General features: G+C 42.1%; 2 protein-coding genes and 1 long non-coding RNA gene across 4 annotated transcripts in view; 2 read left to right on the forward strand and 1 right to left on the reverse strand.

The window, feature by feature from the left end:
* Positions 1-61: 61 nt before the first annotated feature.
* Positions 62-16,290, reverse strand: PPID (peptidylprolyl isomerase D). Its single transcript, XM_074589766.1, has 10 exons — positions 15,982-16,290; positions 13,948-14,088; positions 13,381-13,487; positions 8,751-8,939; positions 7,859-7,981; positions 6,088-6,194; positions 3,395-3,536; positions 1,001-1,087; positions 873-915; positions 62-293 (listed from the first exon to the last, which is right to left on the reverse strand). The coding sequence occupies exons 1-10, from the start codon at positions 16,064-16,066 to the stop codon at positions 205-207; spliced, it is 1,113 nt and encodes a 370-aa protein (XP_074445867.1). The 5' UTR covers positions 16,067-16,290; the 3' UTR covers positions 62-204.
* A 1,272-nt stretch (positions 16,291-17,562) lies between these two features.
* Positions 17,563-23,405, forward strand: LOC141744257 (uncharacterized). The gene is made up of 3 exons (XR_012587379.1): positions 17,563-18,898; positions 20,950-21,039; positions 22,847-23,405. It is a non-coding gene; the product is annotated as an uncharacterized LOC141744257 (long non-coding RNA).
* A 956-nt stretch (positions 23,406-24,361) lies between these two features.
* The window catches only part of FNIP2 (folliculin interacting protein 2), a 51,645-nt gene continuing 50,189 nt past the window's right edge, over positions 24,362-25,817 (forward strand). For both annotated transcript variants that reach the window (XM_074589755.1, XM_074589758.1), the window contains exon 1: positions 24,362-24,484. In XM_074589755.1, the coding sequence (XP_074445856.1) occupies positions 24,390-24,484 (95 nt within the window). In that variant the 5' untranslated portion in view covers positions 24,362-24,389. The remainder of the gene's footprint in view (positions 24,485-25,817) is intronic.

Here is a 25,817-nt window from a genome sequence, read left to right on the forward strand (position 1 = left end):
ACACACCTGAGTGAAAAAACACAAGTTATTACAGCTTAAAAAAAAATAAATAGAAAACCACTTCATCTTTGAACAGTTTGTCTTTATTATTAGACTTTTGAGTTGTAAACACTGAAAACTGCAGTACAGGGCAAACGAAAGAAGCAGCTCCCTTTATCCTTTTCCATGAGTTAGTGCATAGATTTAAAAGTTTAGAAAAAAAAATCAAGCAAACATTTTAGCATAAGCTGCCTTCTCTTTCTCCTTTTGCGCTTTTATCTTCTGCTTGATTCTGAGTGTTTCCGTCTGGATAGCTGCATAAAAAGAAAATCCATGATAAAGTTATTGTAATCTCTCCATGTTAGGTCTCCTAATACATCAAGACCAGGTAATGCTGCTGCAACTTGCCAGGTTATTTCATTTAATAGAACTGCGTTTAATTGTCTAATTAAATTAATTAATCATCTAATTAATTAAATAATCTAAGGGACAGATACCTTGTCCTTTACTCTGTTTCACCTGGTAAGAGGAGGGTTTCATCAGGTAGAGGAGGGTGTAGCAAGCATAGTATTGGTGCCAACACAGAATTTATGAGTTAAAAATCTTATCCAATTAGACCAGGAAATGAAGGAAGTTAGTAAGGCCCCTGTGAGAGAGGGAGATGGTTCAAGAGGCTGACCTACAGAAGCAGGTTTCCCAGCACGACAGAAGCATCACTGCTGTATGAAAACAGGTTTTTCCACCTTAGTGGGCTCTGCACATCAGTGTTTAAGCTGTTAGAAGCCGGCGGTTTAGGCATCGCACTGGTAAGATTTCCTACTAAATACTCTCCTGGTTACTTTGTTAGATTATAATAATAAAAAAAAAATTATTAAGAAACAGCTTTATTTTACCTTTGTCTTCAGGGGCTATTTCATGAGCCTTTTTAAGATCAGCCTTAAATAAAAGAGAAATATAAATTAATGTTCTGATTAACTGTTCAGATTTAAAAAAAAAAAATATTAAATAATGTGATCATTACCAATGCCTGATCGAGATCTTTTATTCCCTGCCATCCTTGAGCCCGTCTGTAGAGAGCTTTAGTATTTGCTGGATCTATTTTAAGAGCCTGTAAATTTAATAAAACTGTCACATTAACATTTGATATACTTCACAGCCTCCCATCTCCACAAATGGCACAGTTCACACCAGCAATCTCCCCAGTTGGTTTGAGGGTAAGCTGTCAAAACATTAACTGTGTAAAAAGGAACAGTATAGTGTAGCACACTGAATAGCTAGCTAATCAGTTTTAATATCACTGCACCAGAAGTGGTCTTTTGTGAAGGATGAGCATATGTGAAGATAAAATGGAACCTCTGTCTGTCTGTCTGTCTATCTATGTCAAGGTAAAGGTCTTGCTGCAGTTCAAACTATCCTAACCTTGACTCTCATAGTACAACTCTCTATTGCAGCTCCTTCACACCAAAGAAACCCCTCAAATGGCATCATAAAGAAAACAGGCAGATTTCCTGTAAAGCTTTTTTTCACTGTAGGCTAGAAAGATACATGCAGGCAATCCATCTCACGCTTCAGGAACCTTGCCAGGTACCAGTCGGTATCTCTTTTTTCAGCTGAATGGTTTCACTAATGTGTATATGCCAGCTCTAATATGACAATATCAAAATAGGAAATAAAATGGATGGGCAAAGAGATTGTTCCACTGTTTGATTACTTAAATTATTTAGTTGCAGTACCTCAGTTAATTTGGCTAGCTGGGTGTTTTGCTTTCTTGTCTGTGAAGTTCACATTCTTTTTTCTTACTGCAGATAGTTCTGTAGTGTGTCCTTTATTATTAAAGAATATGGTTCCTCAGTGATTAGAGGAAATCTCTTTGCACGAACGTGTGGCTTTATTAATTTCATTTATTAACTTTAATTCATTAATTAAGAATTACAGACATTAGACAATGCATCCATATTTTTTTAAATCACTTCACTTTTGGCTGTTCATATAAGGGAAGTCCTACTCTGGGCATTCATCCTGATCTGTCTGCTCTAAAGCCTAGAGCCTCTTCTCTGTCAAGAATTAGAAAATTAGGTGTCCCTGTTGCGCACACACCGGTAGCATTCCTTGTTTTTAGCTCGACCATTGTGCTTACAGCTATTTTAAAGCAAAGTTTGTTTGAACAGGTTCAGCCGTTTGTAATTCCTTATTTACACCAAATAATGCATGTATTACAGATTGTTAATTTAAAACACCTTTGGCCTTTAGGAAATCATAAAAGCGAAAATGTATAGTTTCTTATTAACAATTACTTTGAACTTACTAGTTAATCTTAGGAAACTGGTGTTCTGATTAAAGCACTGAGAGACCGTTTAACAGTTGTGATTAAGGCATAAGCTAAATACATTACCGAAGTCTGTTACAGCTATGGAGTTGCCTTTATCTAATAATCCTGTGATCTTTAAAAAAAAAAAGGAAGTAGTTGGGTTTTTTTTCCTCAATGGCAAGTATTATGATTAGTAATTTATATCTGTAACACTTAAATGCTGTTTCAATTTCTACCTGTTTCTAGATGACAGATATCACATTACAGAGTTTTTGTATTCTTTTTCTCTCCCCATTTGTCCATTCTGACAATAGGTTTATGAAAGTTTTTCATGCAGTAATGCCGTCAGCAGGCTAGAAAGCGAGCCAGCTCTCCAAAGACCCCTCACGCAAAGATCAGCTGAGACTCCCGCTTTCGGCACGAAGCCCTAGGAGATGCTGCTCAGGATCCTCTGCTGACAGATAAGACCATTCTTTACTCTGTTTCCTTCAAAATTTCCGAGTTTTACTGAATTATATAAAGCTTCCTCAAATTCTGTCAGTATACCTATGTCACTGTTCCTTTTTTTTTTCTTTAATTCTATTATTTTTCAGTTATTTCTGTATTTACTGTTTCCTTCCTTCTTTCTTCCTGTTCACTGGCTTCATTTCACCACTGAGCCTACCTGAAAGGGCTTTAGTTAGAAGTCACTTCAATGAATAAAATACAAGACCATCAAACCTAAAGGCAAGTAAAACGTTTTGCTCATACTGGTCTTCCAGTGCAAAGCACTCCTCCTTCACTGAAGACAGTTTAACTGTTTGTAATAGAAAAATTAGCTCTGCTCTGAGGAAACAAAACTGACAGTGACAGCGTGCGCCACTTCTGTCAGCAAGCGACAGCCCTTAATCGTTTGTTTCTAATGCTTAGTTTCCATTTCAAAATCTTTAAAAAAAAAAAAAAAAAAAAGCCACATAACACACTGGAAAGTTAGTAATAACTATCAGCCTTCTACTTTGTTTACTTTCAAATCATAAGCTTGTCAGAAAACTCTTAAAACTTTGTCATTTCAGTCTCCGTTTTCTATGAAGGCCAATTGTTAATCAAAATATTAAGCATAAAATTTACCTCTGAACAACTTTCAATGGCTCCCTGCCAATCCGACAGTTTTAGTTTACAAGCGCCAATGTTTAAAACACAGGTCAATGCAACAGTCTTCAACTTTGGTTTGTCTGCCGCCTCTGCCACTGCTTCAGAAGCTTCTACATACCTGCCGAAAAACAGATGTACGAAGAGCGTGTATTAGTGTTGCAACTTCCCTTTTGTTCTCCCTTAGCTATCTGTGAACTGGCCTCTCCAAACTGCTATTTTTAAAGCAGTTTCAATTCCACTGTTACAAATATATATTAAATCAAATAGATAAGACCTACCCTGACAAAAAGATGAACTCACTGGCAAATGTTTTCCTGTAACTCCTATCCCTCCTGTGTACTAACAGCATTCTTAAGACTATTCTAGATTGCATGAAACCATTAAAATTTATCTCAATGACCGTGTATTCTCAAAAAACATGTTGCTCATCAGTGGCAAAAAGCTGACACCATCACTGCACCTTCCACATTCATGGGAATCTTCATATCTTCTTCAATTCCCTCAGCAATATTTTAATTAATTTAGGCATTTACGGCTAAAAGCTGAAGCTAACTTGACTTTGTAAAGGGGCATTAGTAACTCCTCCTTCTTTCTGCTGTCTTCCTTCGTGACCTTTTTCCTGAACTTCAGAACTGACACTGGTTCAGGACTAAGCCACATCATTTACTGCATCTCTGTTTCATAGGCAAATTGTATCTCATTCTTCTTCACTTACAATGTGCTAATGCTGTCAGTTTTTTTATTTCAAGTGGCAAATGTCTGTTGTGGACATAAAAGTTCTAACTGTCTTAATGGCCTACTTGACAGAACTTATGTGGTTTTTACTTAAAAAATAAAAATCATGTGTTTGCATACATTTTAAGCATGCCATGATCAATGCAGTCTTTGCGGATCCGTGTCTATGTAAATTTAACTTTTGCATGCCCTGTCCTTTGCGTGTTGCATGGTTTGTATACAACTTTGGACCACAGAAATAAGTAATACTTAAAAAGTAAATTAGACATAGTCCCAGTGATTTTTCCACTTGCTGGGCATCATGCAAAAAATGAGAACCAGAAGAGAGAGAAAATGGTAAAAAGCTAAGGAGAGTTATAATACAAATCTGTGTTATGTTCAAAACAAACAGAATATACTTCTAATATTTATAAGTTACACCAAAACATGAAAGACTGCAACCATTTTGGAAACCAAATTAGAGTTTCCAAGTCAAAGAAACCAGTAAGATGAATATCAAGGGAGACACCAGGAAGTAATACATTTTTTTTTGTCAAAAAAGTGTCAATTCTTACATATTGAAAAAACTGGTTAAGCAGCAATAAGCCAAGAAAAAGAATGAAAGGTTATAATGGTTACCGTTGGTAAAAAGAAAAAAACAACGTTGCCAGGTGGTTTGCTAGGTGAGTTGTACTTCAGACATAGGAGCTGATAAGAGCTATTCTATTCCTGTCAGTTCTGGCGAAGTGCCAGCTATATTATACTATCTTACCTAAAGTATTAGATTTTAAGATACAACAACAGGGCATGTCCACAAAACTACGACCCATAAAGAAGAGTTTGAACGATCAGGTTTGTTTAGTCTAGAAAAGTTACTGTCCTTTCCATTGACAAGGACAAATAAGCACCAAATAGAAGACCCCTGCTCAAACTGGAAGAGCCTTCATTGGGTGTGCTTAGGAGTGAGCAAGACAATTAATTGTAGGGGATGGCATAGTTGTACCTGATATTTACCTACGAATGGGGGCAGGAAATGGACAGATACAACACACAGTTCCTTAAAGATCCATTCCAGCCTTTTTTCTGTATGATTTCTAAAAGGTTTACATAGAAATCCTACTGAGTCTGGGTTTTTGTTGGTCTATGATGGGCTTTTTGAGGGCAAGGGAGACATTGTATCTTGGTTTAATACCTGTAATTATTAATTTTTATGCTTCAGAAAGACACCATTTGTTTGAAACCCAGTCAGCTGAAGCATTAAATATGCCTGAATTATTTTTCTTTCATTGTTGTTACTGATAGTTAACCAGTGATCGTTAAGAAGGTAGGGATAAAGGTCAATATAACTTTAAAAAAAAGTTTTTAGCAAAAGCTCATATACATAAAGTCAAAAGCATGAAAAGAAGAAAGGAACAGAGGAGCAGTATGGAAACAAAAGCAGAACAACCATGATTTTGAAGGCAACTCTGAATTATACATGGAGTCAGGATGATGGTATGGAGCCTCAAAAAAAAAAAAAAAAAAGAATTCATAAGGGTCACATTTGGGGGTACCCTCTCTTGAACTTTATCAATTTTCTAAACCTACTGGTTTTTAGAAATCAGAGAAAAAATATCTCCCTCCTTCCCTGTTCATTAACTACCCTGTATATACCTCTGTGCTCTTCTTCCCAGTTATGAACCAGCACAACAAGAGTATTAAAAAATGAGCATTTAGTCTGTTCCAAACAATACTTCCTGCCCATAGCTCTTACCTAGCAATGAGTAGAAGACCTACTTGAATAATTAGCTAAAAATCAACCGGATGTTTTCCAGATTCAGAGGGCTCTTTTTTAAAAAAAGAAAGAAAAAGTAAAGAGCACAGCAACAGGCACTTTTTAAATGCACATATCATTGCTTGATAGCAGTATTAATTTGGGTTACAGGAACTACCTGATTGAATGATGATAGCCTTACCGTAAACTTTTACTATACTTTTTAGCTGCCACTGCCCAATTTTGCGATTTGAAGAAAGTATTTCCTATATTCTTTATGTCTTCTGCTATGGCCACAATCTTGTCAACCTAATAAAATAGATGGAAAATATAAAGTATGAATGTACTTATGAAAGAAGTCTTGAATTACTTTAATGTTTAACAGTAGGATCCCATGTCCATCCTCTTTCAAAGATTATTATAAAATCTCAGAATAAAAATATTCCAATTTTAGACAAATACTAGCTTCAAACCACTCCTGTAGTATTCTCTACTTCATGTAACACAACAGTCTGAAAGATGAAATTCCTAATGAGTTTTCTACAGTATAAAGGGTGAGAAAATACCAGAGACAACACAGCAGTTCAACTTCTTCCCCTAAATGCTGCTACCCACAGAGATATATATATAAAGGTGCTGACCTTTAGGTTTATTATATATATATATAAAGGTCCTGTTATTTATAGAAAAGAAGGCATGTTAGCAATCAACGTATTCAACCAAGACTGCTTTATCCTTAAGAAAATTTTGTCATCTCCTTCTCAAAATGGTATTAGTCAACCTGAACTCTGCACGCTCTTAAACTAGAAGTCATTATCAACACAATTCTCCTTCTCTCAAAACACTTAAAACATCCATGGAAGGAGAAAAAGAACAACTGCCTGTTTTTATCAAATCCATCATTTCTGTTTCCAGACTGGCATACATTTCAAGTGTTAAGTTACTTTTCCAGTGTCAAGAAACAGTTTATAATTACTGCTGTCTATACCACAGTTGTCTTAAGCTCTGTCAAATGTATGTATTGCCATTGGTAATACTATCAGTTTACACTTCTACCCTACTAGAATTAATGACCTTGAAAAAAACTGATCACAGTTTGAGACCAATGTCACCGTGGTTTCTCTAGTTAGTTTAGATGTACAAGTTTAAGGTTAAAGGAGGCAAGCACCTGCCAACTTCAGTTCTGAACCAAAGCAAATGCTATCCAAAACCAATTTCGCAAGCTGAAGTGCTTCTCAACAACCAGATACACGGAGTTTCGGATTTCTAGCTGTAATTTTTTTTGCTATTCTAATTCTGTATTTGGAATCTACACATGCAGCCGCCTTTTTTTTCCCCTCTCACAAAACACTGTTTGATTGACGCCGCCTATTTCACTTGCATGATAAAGTAAAACCTGCAGAAGAGCTGCTTTCACCAGTCCGCTTCCTAACCCAACAACAGGTCTTCCTTCAGTCTGAACAACTTGAAAAGCAAACAGCTACTGGGAATTGAGAACAACTAGCTCTAGGGTAGTAAAAATCTTTTGAAAAGGCTGATCTTTTATTATTTCTAGTAAGTGAGAAAAAATCTTTTTAGGGGTGGATATTTAAAAAGTTGCACAGAAAAAGGGTGCAGGTAAAACGCTAAGTTAGCCATCTGCTGGATGGAGTTCTAGAAATTGCAATTTATCACTACAGCACAAAAAGAAAAGTAAAAAGAAATGAAGAACAGAAAGAAATTAAGTGTAATAATTGTAAGTATTTGTATTTTTAGTTACTGGGCAAAAAAATCAGCTGCAATTAGCACTGAAAAAAAGAGACAGCAATCCCCTCTCAGTGTTCTCTTTCCTAAAATTGAATGTCACCATTTAATCAGGATCTTGATCAATTCTTAAGAAAGAAGGCTTAGTGAACATCATCACAGACACCATGTAACTCAGATTACCTACATGTCTCGCATTCTGTAAAATACCTTAAAAGAAAAATACTTACATCTTTCAAGTCTATATCTGAATCTTCAGGAAAATCTGGATGAGCATCTCCAGATCCATCCTGGGGAACAATGCCCCAGTCATCTCCTTCCTTTAGCTCTCCACATTCTGCGATGACGCACAACTGAAAAAATAAAATGTAAATAGCAATATTGCTTATTAAGACAATTTCCTCCAAAAAAGCCACAACTTCTGAATGCTGAGTGCAGTGAAAATTCTTTTTCATCTGTTGTTTGGGTGCATTGATTTCAGAAACCCATCGCATCATTAGCCAATCCTCATCGGAAGGCTTTTATCACAGAAAGTGTTGCCTTCAGAGAAGCAGCATTCCAAGAACACCATACGCATGCTCCACGGAGAGGCTGGAAGAGGAACTGGCAGCAAGCTGAGATGCAGCAACACACAAGACATGGAATTTCCACTACATTAGAGAAGACGGTTCTTTCTCAAACTGGTAAGTCTTTTAAAGTTACAGAGGTATTAATTTTTCAAACCACCACAAACTGACATGACCTACACACCAATTGCTTTTCCAGAAAATGTTTTTTCTGACCTAAAATTCATAATAATTACATATCACTTAGGTAGGGTTGTGAATGCCACCTTTTAATTTCGTCACTCATCCTACACTTCTAACTGTGCAGTTCCACCTTCACCCTGATAAAGGCTGCCACCCTCACAGCTGCGTCGAATAAATTGTTTGTGGAAATTCACAGCAAAAGAACAAAAAGCCCCTTAATTAGGATAGTAAAATGGAAATTAACACTGTTAGTAAAAATAACTGGTTAACATTTAATAGTTCTAAATGTTACACCAAGCATTTAGAAGAAGTTAATATACAGGATATCATGGAAGAATAAACATAAACATAAAGTGCTTTGGATTTTGCTTACCTTAACAGGATTTTCTCCATTTACTTCAACGTTTTCTAATATTTTAACTACACCCATTCCTTTGATCACTTGGCCAAACACCACATGTTTCCCATCCAGGTGAGAAGTAGGCACCGTTGTAATAAAGAACTGAGAGCCATTAGTACCAGGTCCTGCATTTGCCATGCTCAGCAGCCCTGGTTTATCATGCTGCATTGGGGGGAAAAAAAATCACAACCAACACATAAAAGATCTGTTATAAAACCCATACTTAAGATTCTGTAAGGCTATTAATATATATAGCAAGGACAGCCACAATGACACCTTGGTAAACCAGTTACAGTTGACAACTAATTCTACCTGTCATGACTGAAGAGGGCAAATTGCCCAGCTCTGCATCTTTACTTGCCACCTAGCAGCCCAGCAGCAGAGCCACACGTGGGACCTGATGCTGTAACATCTGTCTGCTTCCTGTACTCTCAATTCCCTGCACAGCTGCTGAGTTTAGACAGATCACCTGAGAGATCTGTGAAGTTCCTCGCTGGATTATTCAAGACCGCTGGCCTCAAGAAACAAAGCAAACCACCACTTCAACCAACTTTAATGTTAAACTGTCAAGATGGGTATGTACTGTTAGTTTTATAAGGGCTACTCACACGATGTATGTCATAGAACTATGGGGTTTAGGGGATTGTGGTCTTTATTATTTAAAAGTCGGTGGGGTTTTTTTAACACCTTCACTTTCCTAGAAAGTCAGTTTTTATTCTGTTGGGATTTTTAACCACCTAATTATTTTGGCTTACACTACCAGGCCACAAACTATCAAAAATTTATTAAAACAGCCCCACATGAGAAGATACTGTTTATCTTGTTTCCCGTAAGTACTTTTTCCTTCTCTGAAATAAGAATTATCTTGCTCCATCACACAGATTATTTAATTTTCACTTGTACTGCAAAAATGTACTTTTCATGTATGTTGTGAATCTCTTGTTGTTAAACCGGCATGACACAGTCATTAAGATCTTACTATTCTCCCCAAGCTGATCTGGTTATTAAGTGCAAGGAATTCTGTTTAACACAAGTCAGTATGTTACACCAAGACCCTGGTACGTGACTGAAGCATGCAAGCTGCAGTATTCCCAAGAAACCTGATACTGTGGGGAGGAGCTGAGGACAAAAAAAAAAGTATAGCAGCATAGAGGAGATGGAAGCAGAAATTGCTGTGAAGCAGACCTTGATCTCGACAGGAGGTTGATTAGTTTGAGACAACAGTCTGACACAGCTGTATTTAAGCATCTGGTTTGCTCCTCTAGTCTCTACTACTTTGAAGAACATGTTGTTTTGAAAACTGTTTTCCCACGCAGCGTTTGTATTTCCATGGTGGTAGGGAGAACTCCTGGACTGAGGTGTTCATCTGGTCATAAGGCACAATGAGTCTGAAGCTTTACACCAGGATTTGGCTCAGGAACTCTGGGAAAAGGTTGTACAGCTGAGAGCTAGAATTGCACCTAGCCAGCAGAAGGCTACTGGAATAATCTTGGCTTTGTGTCTTCTAATCTTGAAACTCATCCTGGGAATCAGAGATAGCAAACGACAACAGAGGAAGCCTGTGTTTCACAGCAAGAGAAGGCGTCTGGTAGGAAGCCTGCAGGAGTGCAGCCTCCAAAACAAACACCTGACATTTTGCATCGTAGTTGCTGACAAGTTAATCAGAAAGAGTTCCCCCATGGGAGATTTTTGCAAGTAACATTGGAGGCTGGTCACCGATTCACTGCCCAAGAGGCAGAATAAGACCTGTAAATCTTACTTTTTTAATTACAACTAATGCTAGACAGTAATGGTTCGTAAACAAAGAGACAAGTAACAATAAGCTCTGGTGTTGCCTCACACCTGCACGTTTACCTTTTATCTGTAAAGATTTGGAGGACAAGTTGGAAAGTTATGGATGGCAGTCTGGTGGCTCTGATGATGATACTCACATGCAACCCCATTTAATTTGGGACCAAGTCTCAACATTAGACCCATGATAAGAGTCCCTATTATATAAACAGAACTGTGGTCACTCATGCATTTTCTTATCAGAAGTGTTTGGAAAAACACTGCAGATAGATAGATAGTTTTTCCCATGGTGGTTTCTGCTTGTCATTTTGTAAGCTTAGAAAGTGAGTAAAAAAGTCGGGACAAAATCAGATTCTCTGATGGATTCAAGTCTTGCAAAACTATGCCATGGTAACAACACTGCTTGAGGACTGTGTAAGTTGGGTGTTCCACAACAGTACAGCCATTAGCTGGAGAAGTGACACCAAAAAAAGCCTAGTGGGATTGATCTGACATCGTAAGCTGACTACTGACGAAGTCTTGCAGTTTATTGCAATTTACAGGAAACCATACAAACAACACAAGAACAAACAGGTAGCTCAAGTGTCCTCAGGTGTCAGCAACTCATTGTTGTCCAAGACAGAGGACTCTGCAGGATTGCTAGATTAAGTGCAATATCCAGTGATAGGCACTTAACTCCCACTAAAATCCTACCATACGTGGCCAACCGATGATTGGAATTGAGCTCCCAGACTCTGTACAAGATCCAAGGGAGTTCTTCAGCTCATCCCTGGCACACTGACTTTTCTATTAGCTGAGCAGTCAGAGAAGTACAGAAATGGGGATCACCTGCATTGCATTCATAATTGCCTCCAGATCTCACTTGACAGTACAAACAAAAAAGTCACAATGACACAGTCTCCTTCTTCAGGGAGCTAGAGATCCTGTGACAAGGACCAATGCAGAAGAGTAACTTTAAGCAACAGTGCTATGGGCACCACCATAGCAAGTGCCAGACCTCAGAGAGCATCTCTCACAACTGTAATTAACTCTGTGATGAATGCTGGAGCTACCTTTCCAGCTATTACTCTGAATGCCTGATTACTGGAGGACTGCCGTATTTTCTTTTCCGAAAATACTGTTCGGAGTCAAGCACCATTGCAGTCAGGGCTTCGTTTTAACCATAGGACAACAATGTCTGTAAGTTTTTTAGTAAGTGTTGTTGAGGAGTCATTCACATGCTATCACATAATAACAAGATATGAAAACGGTTAATGCCAGTACTGAGAATTGTTACACCTACAGCAGCGGGTGTCCTGACTGTTGTAAGGGGTACTTGCGGAACACCTTATTTTTTTTGTTTCCAGAGAGTACTCCCGCCCAAGTTCAAGATGTGATTACTGATAGTTCAAGCACAGGGGATTTCTTCCAGACACACAGCCCTTTATGTACAGCTGAGAACATAGATGAGCACTCAAAACAATTAATATGGTTGCCACTTTTCTTCAGAATAGCAAAGTCTGATAGCCAAAAAATGTAAGTCACAGTGTACAGGTAATACTTAAATTTGGAGATCTTAGAATACTGTATAAATTGCAGGCTTAAGGTACACACGCCTACTGTAGAGTATGGTGAAAAGCAGTCGTCTTCCCTTTCTGGAATACCCACTTTTAAAGAAGGTAGAACTAAGATGCTTTTAAAAAAAATTAAAATACAGAAGGCAAATATTTCTTCCTCAAAAGCATAAAAAAGAATCAATCTCATGCCAAAAGACAGACCCTGGAAGCATCAACTGTATTTGATTTTGATGACAAAGAGAAGCCTGAAGAATAGTAATGGACGTTTTGAAGGTTATGCCTTTGCAAAAGAAAAAAGACAAGACACAGGACACATTCTGAGAAAACTGTTGTTCAAGAACTGTACTTGTGAAGTTGTGTGTGTAAATCACGTGCACCTACAGTCTTCCTGGTGTTACTAGATGTTGATTTCGAGGACAAAGACCATTTTAGAATCTCCTACTCTTGCAGCGCAGCTCCCTCCTCTCTTCCCACAGCTGGGCTGACAAAACTGCTTGTGGGACTGCACTGATGGTTGCTAGTGATGAAATAGTGAGCTGATACATGAGTGGGAATAATGGGAAGGGTAGGAATTTCTGCCAACAAAGCCAGCATCTCTTAAAATGACATCCTCAAATTGAGACCTTTGCATATTCAAAAGCTTGCTTTGTTCAAAGCACATTCTTCCAACATCTTAGGCGAAAAAAAGCCATTCATAAACAGCGTTTTACTTCTCATATCATTAAAAATAACTGTAGTGGGAAAAATGATTTCTTTTAAATTCTCCTTTGGATTAATCCTGCAGTCTACCATGGATTCCCCGTTTCTTAAATAAGAAAGGTATTTCTCACATCTAATCTTATGAATTTTATTAGTATATGGGAAAAAAAAGCATAAAATTGATTTAATGTTAACATACTATATATTCTTCAAAGTGACAAAATTTGCCATTCTTAAAATAGTATCCCTACTTCAATGAGAACTAAAAAACTGTTTCGAATGAATTTCTGATGGTGCAATTAAAAAGAAAATTTAAACTATGGTTATCTTTGTCTTAATGAGGTTGACCTCATGTTGTATGTATTCATACCTGTATTTGTTCTGTATTCAACAAAGACTTTAAGGACAAACTAGTTTGGGGCTTTTTTGCTGCATTCTTTCCACTGCTTAAAAATACATTAACCTTGAACTAAAGAGGGTTAATTCTGAACTTGAAGAAAAATAAAAATCACTGAAACCTCAAAAATTGAATACAATTAGTATTTTCAATAGAGTACCTTATAATGAAAGTTTTCATCTTCAAATTTTTCACCATATATACTTTCTCCACCTGTGCCATTTTGGTTTGAGAAATCTCCACCCTGGATCATGAATTCCTTAATAACTGTAAAAGAAAATAATGATAAAATACAGCAGCAAGGCAGGAAAGGCATGAAGAAAAACAATTCAGAGGTGAAAAGATATTCCTGTCACCAGCACCTGCGCCTAAATAAAACCGAAAACCACCTTCTATTTATCAAGTCTCCCCTAAGTACTCCTTTTCAGTTAAGTGGACATCACTTGATATTTAATCCTTTACCTGAAATCCATTTCAACCTATTCACAACTCACAATAAACTAGTTTAGTTTTATTATTACCAACTTACTAGTAAATTTATAATTTACTATTGTCAATGCATAGTAAAAACATTTAGTCATCGGGAGGATCAAAAAGTCAAAAACTTACTTTCAGTCAAGTTACTTCTTAAAGAAGTGCTCCAAAATATTATTTAACATTATTTCAAATACCGACAATGGAGGATTTCTGTTACCAACAGGAAAACATAGGATTTCATAGAACTTACTTCTGTGGAAAGGACATCCTTTATAATGGAGAGGTTTTCCAGTGGTAGGCCCTGTTCCTTTTTCTCCTGTACATAACGCACGGAAATTTTCAGCAGTTTTAGGTACGACGTCAGCAAATAATTCAAAGACAATGCGTCCAACTGAAATGACAAAGAGAGAATGAGACCTATTTTTAAGTCCTGTCCTTGTTATGGTGATGTGGCCATTACAGGGCAAAGTACATTAATGTTTCAGACTTGATTATTTTTACGTAGGTTACTATAAAATTTACACTTGGGGATTGTTCCATGGCAATCACTGAATGAGTTACATTAGGTTTTAAGCCAAGTTATTACCAACAATGAACTCCACTATGGAGAATAACTTAGGGGGTATAAAGACTGATTCTGCCAAAAAGTAACAAAAATGCGTTTTCTGCAAAAAAATATATGCGGGAAATCACACACACATATATTAAAGCCAGATTATGTATTTTAATATCATACTTATTTCATGTCTATTTTAACATACGTATGTAGCTTGTTCAATCAAAAATAGATATAATTTTTTAAAAGGCTGTTTTGTGGAGACTTTTATTTGATCAAAAAGCTGATGCCAAATATGTACACCAACCTTACTCCTCATTTTCTTAAACCCTAATTTTACTAAGACACAGTAACACTTCATGTGCAACACTTCATGTGCATATGAATAATGGCTCTTTACAGTCAGATGCTACAAGCAATCGTTAAATCAAAAAACGTACACGTTTTAACTAAAGGGAGTGAAACCTGAGTAGCTAACACGTCCTGTAATAGTCGATAAATGGATTCTGTGTCAAATTCTCATCTTCTTACAAACTGGCTTCTCAGGGAGCTATTTCTCACTCCTAGCAGCTGCCATCAGCTGATGCTCCTGTTTTCTCATCAGCCTCACAGTCAATTAGTTAACATAACTCTACCGGAAGCTAAATGTAAATATATTAATTCTAATTAATACAGGAATGAAAACAAATTAGACAACTGAAAGTCAGTAAGAGGCAAATCATCTTGCAGATGTTCTTCTTTTATTCTTTTGAGTAGCAGAATGAATAAATGAGAGGCAATATCCTGACAAAAAGGCAGTGTCTATGGAAATGTTGAAAACCTATGCTTTCAAGTATTACCCCAGCTTCCGTGTTGTCGTTTTCTTATTTCTATGTTGACCCTCTGCCCAGATTGTTGAATGACCTCTGGCAACACAGGCGATGCCAAGAGGATGACTGGGACAGCCGCGCTTTTCCCCGGGCAGACCAGTACCGCCCGGGGCCCCTCAGGCCGGCTGCCCAGTGAGGCCTGACATGATGTGGCGTGTCCCCAGGACATGGCGGGGTGTCACGGCTTGAGGGCGGGAGACGCAGCCTGACCAGCCTGTGGGTCGCTGTGATCGAGGCCGAGCTGGGCACCCCGACAGCACGTGTGTAGGCGCAGACCGCTGCCACGGCCACCCCCGGGACACACACGGTGCGGGGCACACGGGCTGTGCTCGGTAGGGCGAGGCTATGCGGGGACGGGTCGCTGGGGTCACCCATGGCGGTGATGCTCCCCTGCATCTCCCACGAATACCCCCCTCAGCTGGGAAGCCACGGCGGACAGGGTCATGACAGAACACGCAGCCATGTTGCCTTCCCCTCTGCTTCCTCGGGCCTGTTCCATCCGGCGCGGGAACCTCTGTGGGAGGGCGCAGGGCCCGGCGGGGAGGCTCCTCCCGCCCCACAGGAGGCCCGTGTTTCTCCCCCTCCGGCGCCGGGCGTGGGTGCTGGCAGCCCGCGGGGACAGCGCCCGGCGCGGCGCCACCGGCGCCCAACGCTCCCTCCCCGTCGAGAACATTCCGCCCCGCGGCCCGGCCCGGCCATAAGCCGCGCCGCTCCCGCCCGCTCCCCCCAGCACAGCCCGGCCCGAGCCCGGCGCGTCCCGCACAGGGGTGCCCCGGCCCCCCCGGCCCGGTCCCGGCCCCACCGCGCGGGTCTCGCCCGGGTCCCCGCCGCGATGGCCCCCTCCCGCCCCCCTCCCCACCTCGCTCGCCCCCGATGTCCACATCGAAGAAGGCGCGGGGGTTGCAGGGCTTGCTGGGCCGGGCGAGAGGGGACGGGTGCGACATGTCGCAGCTGTCCGCCGCCGCGGTGACTCCGCCTGCTCGGCCGCCCACGATTCCGGCCGCCGCGGGGTCGGGGCCGCTCCCCGCTCCTCCCACCGCCGGGGGCGGGCGGGTGGCAGAGCGGGCCGCGTCCGCCGGGACAGGGGGGAAGTGCGGAACCGGCCCCCGAGTTAATGGCGGGGCGGGCCGCCGCGGAGAGCGGCGTCCCTCGGTGGCCCCGGCCTGGCCCGGCACCGCTGTGCGGAAGGGCCGGCCCTGGCGGCGGCCGGCGGGGCGCGGGGTACCGCAGGGCGGAGTGGGGGCCCCGCAAATGGCTGCGGGAAAGGCCTGGCTCTGCGGCCGGCCTCCAGGCGGCCTTAAATGACTTGGAGGTAATTGCAAAGGAAAAAGATTTCTTCCTTGAGGGTGTGTACACACGCAGAAGGCCTGGAAAGACGGGTAAGGAGAGGGATTTGTGATTTTGCCTGGGTTTATAGTTTTATGAGAGAAGTGCAGGCTTTGCGAACAGCTGCGAGCGCTGAAAAACGGGCAAATTGTCAGCAGTGGCTGTTGCCACATAAATGTTTAGAAACACCGAATAGCTCCAGTCTTCTTAAGGTCTGAAAGCAAAATGTGTTTCTTCGCAAAATATGAGTATCATGGTAAATGCTCCGAGGCAAACAATCTCTTTCAGCCACTTGTGTTGAGCAACGGATGTGAAAACCATCAACAGACTTTGTTGGGGTTCCTCAAGACACCATATTCCCAAGCAGATGAAGGGGCAACATGGACACATCCCATGCTCACTGGCATCATGAAGGCAAGGTGTGTGTTGAGGCAACAGCAGAAGGGGCAGAAAGAGTGCTGGTCTCTGACTCTTGCTACCTTAACCATCCTTGTGGGAATGCTGCTGGTGAAAATGAGCCTCTGTATTCCCTGGACTTGTCTAATCCAACCCAGAAAACACTGCATTCATTCTTTGGTTCATAGCCTCCTCCAAAGGCTTTCCCCTCTAATTCATGTCGTCTTTGTGTGTTTGGACTTGAGCTTCATCAAGCTGGGTCTTCCTGTCTCTCTCAGTATGTTCTCAGATGTCTCAGAGGGCAGTTGTAATTCCCAGATCAAAATAAAAGATAAAGTATCATTGATATTAATAATCGTGATCATTCCCACAGCCTCTGTACAGATGTTGGATAGAAAAGGTGATCGGCACCAAGTGCTGCTGCATGTTGCATCTGGGAACCCTTAACGGAAGGAAAAGCCATCTGCTACCATCTGGGAACACTCAGTAAGGAATCAGTGGAACCACGCTAAGGCATTTCTCTCTCTGAGCCAGGTCATCCAGCTGTGTCAGGGATTTCACATGCTCCACGATGTCAGAGGCCACCAGAGCTTTGAGTCATCTGTAAGTCACCAGGCATCTGGCCATGATCACTGGCGGAGATATTTTTATCATTACGCTGAGCAAAGGTGAGGAGCAGTGGCGTAGGAGAAGTGATCTCAGTGAGGCGGTTGCTAGCCAAGTGAGTACGGTCTAGAAGAGATTTCTTTAGCAGACATCAGAGTAAAGTGTGTTCTGTTGGTGTGTGTCCCCCGCAAGAGCTGTTGGCAGCTTCCTGTCAGGGAGAAGCAGTGATTCATTCTTCCAGGAGCAGACTTACACAGTCCCTGCAGTGTTTTTCCTGGCCAAATTGGAATAGTCTAGATTCTAGATTAGTAATTCATATTATAGTAGCTGCTCGGAAGTCTCTATGTGCAAGGTACTTCAGAGGTACAAAGAAAGAGGCAATCCCTGTGCTTATTCAAAGATGTGAGCTGAACAAGAGAGAAATTAAGCAACTTTCTCAGTGCCAGCAGGAGATTCTGGACAATATGTGAGCTGTATGAGTATCTCCCAAGCACTGCAGTAGTGTAATTACTATACAGATTCATTTATAGTCATTGACAGATTGTAAAAAACAAGTATGGTGTGTCTTCTGTGAAGAATTTACTGAGTGATTTTATGTTCAAATTAATATATTAAGTTACACAATAAATTGATAAGTAATCTCTTTCAAAGTCAGACTTACTTTATAAAGTCCTCTAAAATCTCTGTTTTCAAGCAGCAAAATCATCTTTATGATCCTCTAATGCTTTGTGATCTTGTAATTTAAAAATGTTTCCTATCACCAAAATATCTCTTATATTTAGGCACTTTGAATAGTTTACATAGCAAATAATTGTAAAGCAGTACATTGAAAATAGGCACTATAACTGAATTATCTGTTAAAGGTTTTAATTCAGATATTTATTTTTCTGCACATACAGCTTTGGCTACCCAGTAAAATTAGTTTGAGTATTATCGTTAGATAAACACATGTTGGAGGTGCTAAAAACTTGAAGCGGTTGTCTTCAAGTACAGGTCTCCACTCCACCAAGTACATCATGCTTGTAGGAGTATGACACTCCAGCCTAACTGAACTCAAAGATCAGTCAGAGAAAGGGATGTGGATCTTCTGTGTCCAGCAAGTTATAAAATCTTCAGTTTCACCTTCCCTCTCTGACTAAAGAAGCTATCATTGATGAATGCACAGAAATGCATATATCATTCTAAAACTTGTACTCTGATGGAAGGCACAATAAGCAAATTTATTTCTTAATCATTCTAGCCTGTCAAATAGCATTCACGAAAGAATAAACTGTAAAATAAAGATTATTTATAATTGTTACTGATTGTGTAAGATGGGCAAATATGCACACATTCAGACTAGGATTTTTTGCTTTTTGTTTAATTTTCTCGCCCTTTTTTCCACCTCCAAATGTGTATTTGGCACCGTGAAGAAAACAGAAGCTTAAACATGTTCATTCCACCAGAAGGTGAGTGCTTTGGCTCAGTGCAGAGCTGCCTTGTCTAAGCATGTTTAAAGCCATTTTGGTTTGTATAGGAGTAATCATATGTTTGTGGGGTTTTCGCCGGACTGAAGTGTAGCTTCAGTATATGGTTCAGTGGAGTATTGATGGGATCCAGCTGACAAGTGACTGAAACACATACCTCACCAGCTTTTCGTAACAGCTATCAAGAAGCTTCCGATATGCAATTTCTTGGTAACAGCCTTGGTAAGGATGCTTTCACTGCTTTCTGTGAAATAGAGCAGCCACTCAGCCATTCCTGTGCTGTGTGACACAGGGGGTGCATCATGTGCTGTTCCCATGTGACCTGGCGCATCAAGCATGTCACCTTCATGAGAGAGACGTGAGACAGGAGAGAGAGAAATAAATCTGTTTTCTCATCATCAGGCTTATTGTTCCCCATCTGCACTAAGTCTTTTTCTGTATAAAGCTGAATAAAGAGGTCCCAGATTAAGAGCGGTTATTGACTCTGAGCCGATTCCTCTAAGCTGAATTAAAAGGCAATGTTAAACAATGAAAGAACCATATGTTCTTGTCTCAGGATGTTTTAAAAAGAAAATTGTCAACACGGAGCTGACATAATATGACAGAAATTGAAAGAAAAGTCATGCATTTACTCATCACCAATTTTCAGATACGCTGATCCCTAAAGAAATGGTGTAGCTAAGAACCAAGCCAAAAAAAGACAGACTTTTTAGCTATATATTTTAGCTCTGCTTAGAACATGTTTTAGGGGTGAATAACCAGTGTAGCATTTAGGACCCTGGGACATGAGGAGGTATGGCAGAGAGTGCCTACAACTCCTGACAACAGTACAAGCCAGGGCTTGCAAGAAGGAAAGGCCCAAAGTGTTAACTAGCCTCTAGCAGCTGTTGCCACAGTGCTGGTGTGGGATGTCGGTTTTGTTGCTAAATTCCTGCCCTCACTTTTGATACAAATGTATGTCCTGTATATTACTGCAATTTCATGTTAAATGTATCATGCTGTTCATCATAGCTATCACCAAAAGGTGTTAAAATATCAAATATGATGACTGTATTCTTTATTACATAGAAAGCCTTTTTGGTCTGCATCAGATGTAGGGTAGGCTGGACTCCGAGGTGAACTACATCAGTGTGGATTTAAAGACAAGAATGCAACCAGCAAATAGGAAGTCCCACAACAGATTTTGCCATTGAAAATCTGGGACATGAGGATTTCCAGCTAGGCTTTGGATGGAGTCCCCAGGCAGGAGGCTTAGAAATACAGTCTACCAACGCTAACACCTCTGTTGTAGAGAGGAACCAAACCATGTTCTAAACCAGCATTTCAACATTCACAGGCTCTTCTGGAGGAAAAAGTAGTGTACCTTCGCTTTAGGAAATTTGACAAGATATAGATAAGTTAACAGTAGTGACTTCAGAGGATTGTAAATACCTATTACCTTCACACAATCCAATTCTCACTATATTACTCAATAATTATATTATGGTGATTAAAAGAAGACACCTCTTATCTGGCCTTTCTCTATTTTTAACACCAAAGACTGTTGAAAATCAAATGTTTCATTACATACCTCAATACTTCCCAGTGGTTTTGGATCAATTAAATTAACATTTTCCTTTCAACTTTTGTTTTCAATTGACTGCATCTGACTGTATCTTCTATGTTAAAAGACAGTGAAACTGCGTATCTATATTAAGGCAGCACCTTTGTGGCACTGTTCGGGGGTTGGGAAAAGTTGCTGCAGCAACAGAGCAATTTAGGTAACGCTCCGTTCAGTGAAGGATTGGCAAGCTGGTTTGCAGAGGGCTGCAATTCCAAACTCTCCATTGCTGTCAGTTTCTGTACTTGCTTGCAAAGTGGAATGCATTTTATAATAGGTTTTAAAATTCTCTGTGGAGAGTAATTTAGACTTACTGTGCTAAATAGTAATAATACCAATATGGAGAGAGAATAATTCTAGGCATTTCTTGGTACCACATATTACTTGGCATGTTTGAAGTGGCAATAGAAATCAGATTTTATTTATTTTACAGAATCCAAAATGTTGCTGATGCATTGCAAGGTGTGGCAAGACTTATCTGTGTTCGTGGAACCTATACAGCATGCATCACCATACTAAAACAGTAAGTCATTAATGAGCATCCTTGATTAAACAACTTTTTATTAAATCTTCAGAGTTTACCTATTCTGGGCTCTGGCTTCCAAAGCCTAGTTCTGACAACAGAGGTTTAGGAGCATTTTGGACTTGTATGTTCAGGACTGAGCAGGGTGGAAGGGAAGCAACCATAGCGGAACTGAAAGTTTCACCCAGGTCTAAGTGACAGGGAAACTAAGTGTCACCAAGGAGACTTGGCTTTTAAGCCAGCCTGTCCTAGCTATAAAACCTAGTTCCTACAATTTCAGGAGAGAATATTCAGAGAGATTTATGCTCTATGAAACACAGAAATGCTTATCCAAGCATTCACCTATTCCAGGATTTGAATATCCTTTTTATGTATTGACAACTTTCTAACAAAGTCCCATACATTTCTACTTTAAGAACCTGGCTCCTCTGGCTGAAGTTTCGTCAATTACATTGTCTTTTTCTCCACATAAAGACTCTGACCCTTAGTCAGAGTGTTATAAAGAAGGTTTTGATTCTCATATGCCTATATGTCCTGGAAGAGTGAGGGCTGTAGAAACACTATCTTGCTGTAAATGATCTTTGCTTGACAGATGGTATTGCTCTTTTCTTTGCATCTGCACATATTTTGCACTCATGGGTTACTGAAAAATCATGTTTGCTTTGCCAGGTGTTCTTTGTAGCCAAACTCTGTTTGAGTTTGGACAGTGCATACTGACTGTGAAAGTTATTTCAGAGTCCTTTGCTGATTCTGCTGTGTCTTCCCCATCATTTTTTTTTTCAGAAATAACCTTCAGAACACTAATGTCTTAGTGTAACTATGGTTTGTTATCAATTTCAGATCATAGTGACTGTCACAGACATTAACAGAAAACACCGAGAACTAATATTGCACTGAGCATCAGCCAACATGTAGGGTCATTGACACTGCCATTTTTGCTTGCATCAGAAGTGCATTTTTAAAGTCAGTCTCCCAGTTGTCCTCACTGACTTTGTCTTGCTTCACATTTTGGAATGGCATCTGGACATACAAAGTGGATCATTTTCAGATGAAACTAAACCAGATATTTTTCAGAAACAAATTCAGTGTGCTCTGGTCTCCGGGGAGACTTTACAGCAGCCTTCCAGTACCTAAAGGGGGCCTACAGGAGAGATGGGGAGGGACTCTTTATCAGGGAGTGGAGCAATAGGACAAGGGGTAATGGTTTTAAACTGAAAGAGGGGAAGATTTACATTAGATATTAGGAAGAAATTCTTTATTCTGAGTGTGGTGAGAGATTGGAACAGGTTGCCCAGAGAAGTTGTGGATGCTCCTTCCCTGGATGTGTTCAAGGCCAGGCTGGATGGGGCTTTGAGCAGCCTGGTCTAGTGGGAGGTGTCCCTGCCCATGGCTGGGGGGTTGGAACTAGATGATCTTTAAGATCCCTTCCGACCTAAACCATTCTATGATTCTCTGACAGGATGTCATGGTCCAAAATAAAACCCTGTAAAATGTTCCTGATGTCCATATCAGGTTCTATAAGACAACTGCTTTACTCTACAATTCTGCCCCCACTGGTCAGCAGTACTTGCTAACACAGATGTAGCCACAGAGTGGCAGCCATGGTGTTTGGAACTTTTAAGTTTCTCAGGGTTGTTCTGTGAGAAATACTGTCCAGATCTTATTTCTGGAGCTGGATGCCTAGATTGTCATTCACACTGATTACTGTGTCAACCATGATGTCTTTCATCTTGTCCAGCCACACCCTGCTATTCACTTCCTTTTCAGTGTACTGTCATCACTGTCCCCTCGCTTTTCCATCCTTCAGCTTTGGTTGAGTGGATTGACCTTAATGACTGGGATCATCTGGTGATGATGGTGGAAGTAAAGAATGAAAACCTGTAAGAACATGCAAGCTGAAAGATTTATGCTGGGTATTCAGTCTCACAGATGAAGTGGCTGAGAGCCTTCAAAATGGTGATCCCTTCTGAGAACAGGCCTCCAGACAGGGTCAGCTGGGCATTACAAGAACTAATCTGGTATTACAGAGTGAGCAGCTGATCAGACTATCAGGCCAGTAGACAAGTCATCTCTTGATTTTTATTTTAAAGATAAAGCACCTTCTCCAGCCATCGAAAAGCTGGCTCCAAAGCACTAGCATGTCCTCCACCACTTCTGCCACTACAGGATGTTGAATTTGCAACCAACAGTTGTAATGACCCTTTACAATACTGTAATGATCACCGTTCTCCATGTCTTGTCTCCAAGTTTCCTGAAAAGAGGAAGAAGCTATTGTGACTCTGGTTTTGGTTCGGGGTGGTGTTTTATTTTTTTTCATTTTTCTTTTTTTCTGCACCATGCTATGCAGCTAAAGGTTCAAAAGGAGCATTTGAAGCTGAGTTCTCTCAGTGGGTGTGTGATGGTGTTATCCTGCTTGTGGGCAAAACCACACAAACAACCCTTTTCCCCAAAGTCAACAAACAAACAGAAACCTCAAAATGACCCCCAGATACTGCATCATTATCTAATTATTTGTTGAACAAAATAGATCAAATAAAGAGAAATGAGTGAAAATACGCCCCGTCCCAGCAGAGCTACCTTCCTGCAACACACTTCTCGCTTCCCTGGTCGGGAACTGACGTCCATGTTCAGATTCCCGGAGGGAATCGCAGGACTTTGACAGCTCCGTGACGGGGCTTCGTCCCGCCGTTACAGAGACCAGGGCGAGAAGAAGAAAAAAAGGAAATCAGATTAAATCTTTCCCAGACGGTTCGTTACTACCGTGGAGATATAACATACGCGTAACGTATGCGCGCAGGCGGACGTGCGGGCCCACCGGGAGCCTCAGCCCTCACGGCGGCACGCGCCTCTCTTCACCCCCCCGCCCCGCCAACGTCCCCAACGGCCACCGCCCGGCGCGAGGCAGGCCGCCTGGCCCTTTAAGCCTGCTTCCGGCGCCTTTACCACGTGCTGGGGGCGGGGCGGGGGGCTCGCCCCAGCCAATGGGGAAGGCCGGAGGGGCGCGGCGCGTTCGTGTCTCCCTTCCCGACGCGCGGCTGCTGGCGGCGCATCGTGCCGTGCAGTTCCGTGCCGTGCTCCGTCCGGCGGGAGGGCGGCGGCTGCTAGCGCCGCCGGGCGGGCGGGCTCGGCCCCTCGGTCAGGTGACGGGCGATCGCCGGGAGCGGCGCGGCTGAGCGGGCCCAGCGCGGCGCTCCCCTCCCCTCGCCTCCGCGCAATGCTGGGCGGCTCCGCGGCAGCGGGGAGGATGCTGCCGCGGCGGCCGCCGCCGCTCGCCGCCCGCTGAGCCGCTGCGAGAGGCGCGGCGGTGCCGCCGCCGGGCGGGGCGGCAGCGGCGGCGGCAGGGCGGCAGCATGGCCCCCACCCTGCTCCAGAAGCTCTTCAACAAAAGGGGCGGCAGCGCGGCGGCCCCCCACGGCCGGGCTCCGGGGGAGGGGCCCGCCTTCAGGTGAGCAGCGGCGGCAGGGCGGGTCCGGGCTCGCCGCAGCCGGCTCCACATGGGGGGCGGCCGGGCAGCGGGGGAGGCGGCGGGGAAGCCGGCAGGGAGGGAGGGCACCGCTACCGCCGGCGGAGGGGCCGGGGCGCAGGTGTGCCTCAGCCCCCTCCCCGCGGGGCTCCCCCTCGGCCAAGTTCCCCGGGGAGGGGGAAACACCGCCGCGCAGGGGGGGGGACTCTTCCCCCGCCTCCCCTCTCCTCGCGTCTCAGCCATTTTCTATCCGAGTCGGGAGCGGCGTGCTGGGGTCGGGGGGCGCTCGGCGGCCGCCCCTCTGCAGCGGCGGGGGAGAGGCGCCGGGCCTGCCTCTCCCTGTGCCTGCGCTCCCCCGTGGTTGCTGCCGTGACTCGCGTTCAGCGCTCGCCAGCGCAGGAAAATCAAAAAATGGCTTAATCGTTGTGACCTACATACACGTGCATGGTCTGGTGACCCGCTGAGCGCCGGGGACCTTCCACTGCTCGCTCTGTGGTATCGCAAGTCCGTAAGGGTGAGGTTTGGTGGCTGTTGCTGCTTCAGGGCTTGCATATGTAATCTCTGTCTGATATTGAGTTGTTACTGTTTTTCTAAACCCTCGGGGACAGCATCCTGCTCAGGCTGGTGGTTTGGAGCTCTGTTACTTTTAGCATCTGTTCTGCTCACAAGACCAAGCCGGTCCTGGTGAGCGGAGTGACTGTCACATGCGTGTCCCGTAAGTTCTGTCCCTCTCTCTGCTCAGCATGAGTGGACTGGTCTTGTGATCAGATAATATACAGGATTTAATTGGAACATGGGCTTTCACTGCTGAAGCTATTAAGAATGGTAAGGGAGAGGGGTGGAAAATACCTCGATCCACGAAGTGCCATAGTGCCGAGTATGCAGATCACAGTCATAGAGCCATTACAATTTCAAAGACAGTCTGTGTGGGCCGTGGCCATATGTGTGGCCAAAGTTGCAAGATCATGGTGAAAAAATGGAGTTACATCAAAATGGCATTAGGATATTTGGGTTATAAGGCGATTCCTTTGACAGTGGCAGGACACAGTACTGGTGCTGCATTCATACCAGAGAACAGGGCTGGTGAGTCTCAGGAGGCTATAAAGTCTTATAAAGCTGTACTTGCTATTTCATTCTTGTAGCATTTATTCACCTCATGGATTAAATATCTCCTTTAATTTGAAAGAAAACAAATATATTTTCCACACTTAAATTGAATAACAATTCCTGACTAACTCTATTGTTTTGCCTTGTACTTAAAAATCTTACCAAGTACTCTGTATCAGACACCAATGCTGTTAGTTCTGGTTTTAAG

Source organism: Larus michahellis, chromosome 5 (assembly GCF_964199755.1).
Source record: "Larus michahellis chromosome 5, bLarMic1.1, whole genome shotgun sequence".
In the NCBI taxonomy this organism is placed as follows: Eukaryota; Metazoa; Chordata; class Aves; order Charadriiformes; family Laridae; genus Larus; species Larus michahellis.

Excerpts from the sequence above, each read along its gene's own strand:
- PPID (XM_074589766.1), bottom strand. The coding sequence starts at position 16,066 with ATGTCGCACCCGTCCCCTCTCGCCCGGCCCAGCAAGCCCTGCAACCCC. Across the intron at positions 13,488-13,947 it reads AGGATGTCCTTTCCACAGAA|TTATTAAGGAATTCATGATC; the intron begins GTAAGTTCTATG and ends TTTCTTTTACAG. Across the intron at positions 3,537-6,087 it reads AAGTATAGTAAAAGTTTACG|GTATGTAGAAGCTTCTGAAG; the intron begins GTAAGGCTATCA and ends GTTTTTCGGCAG.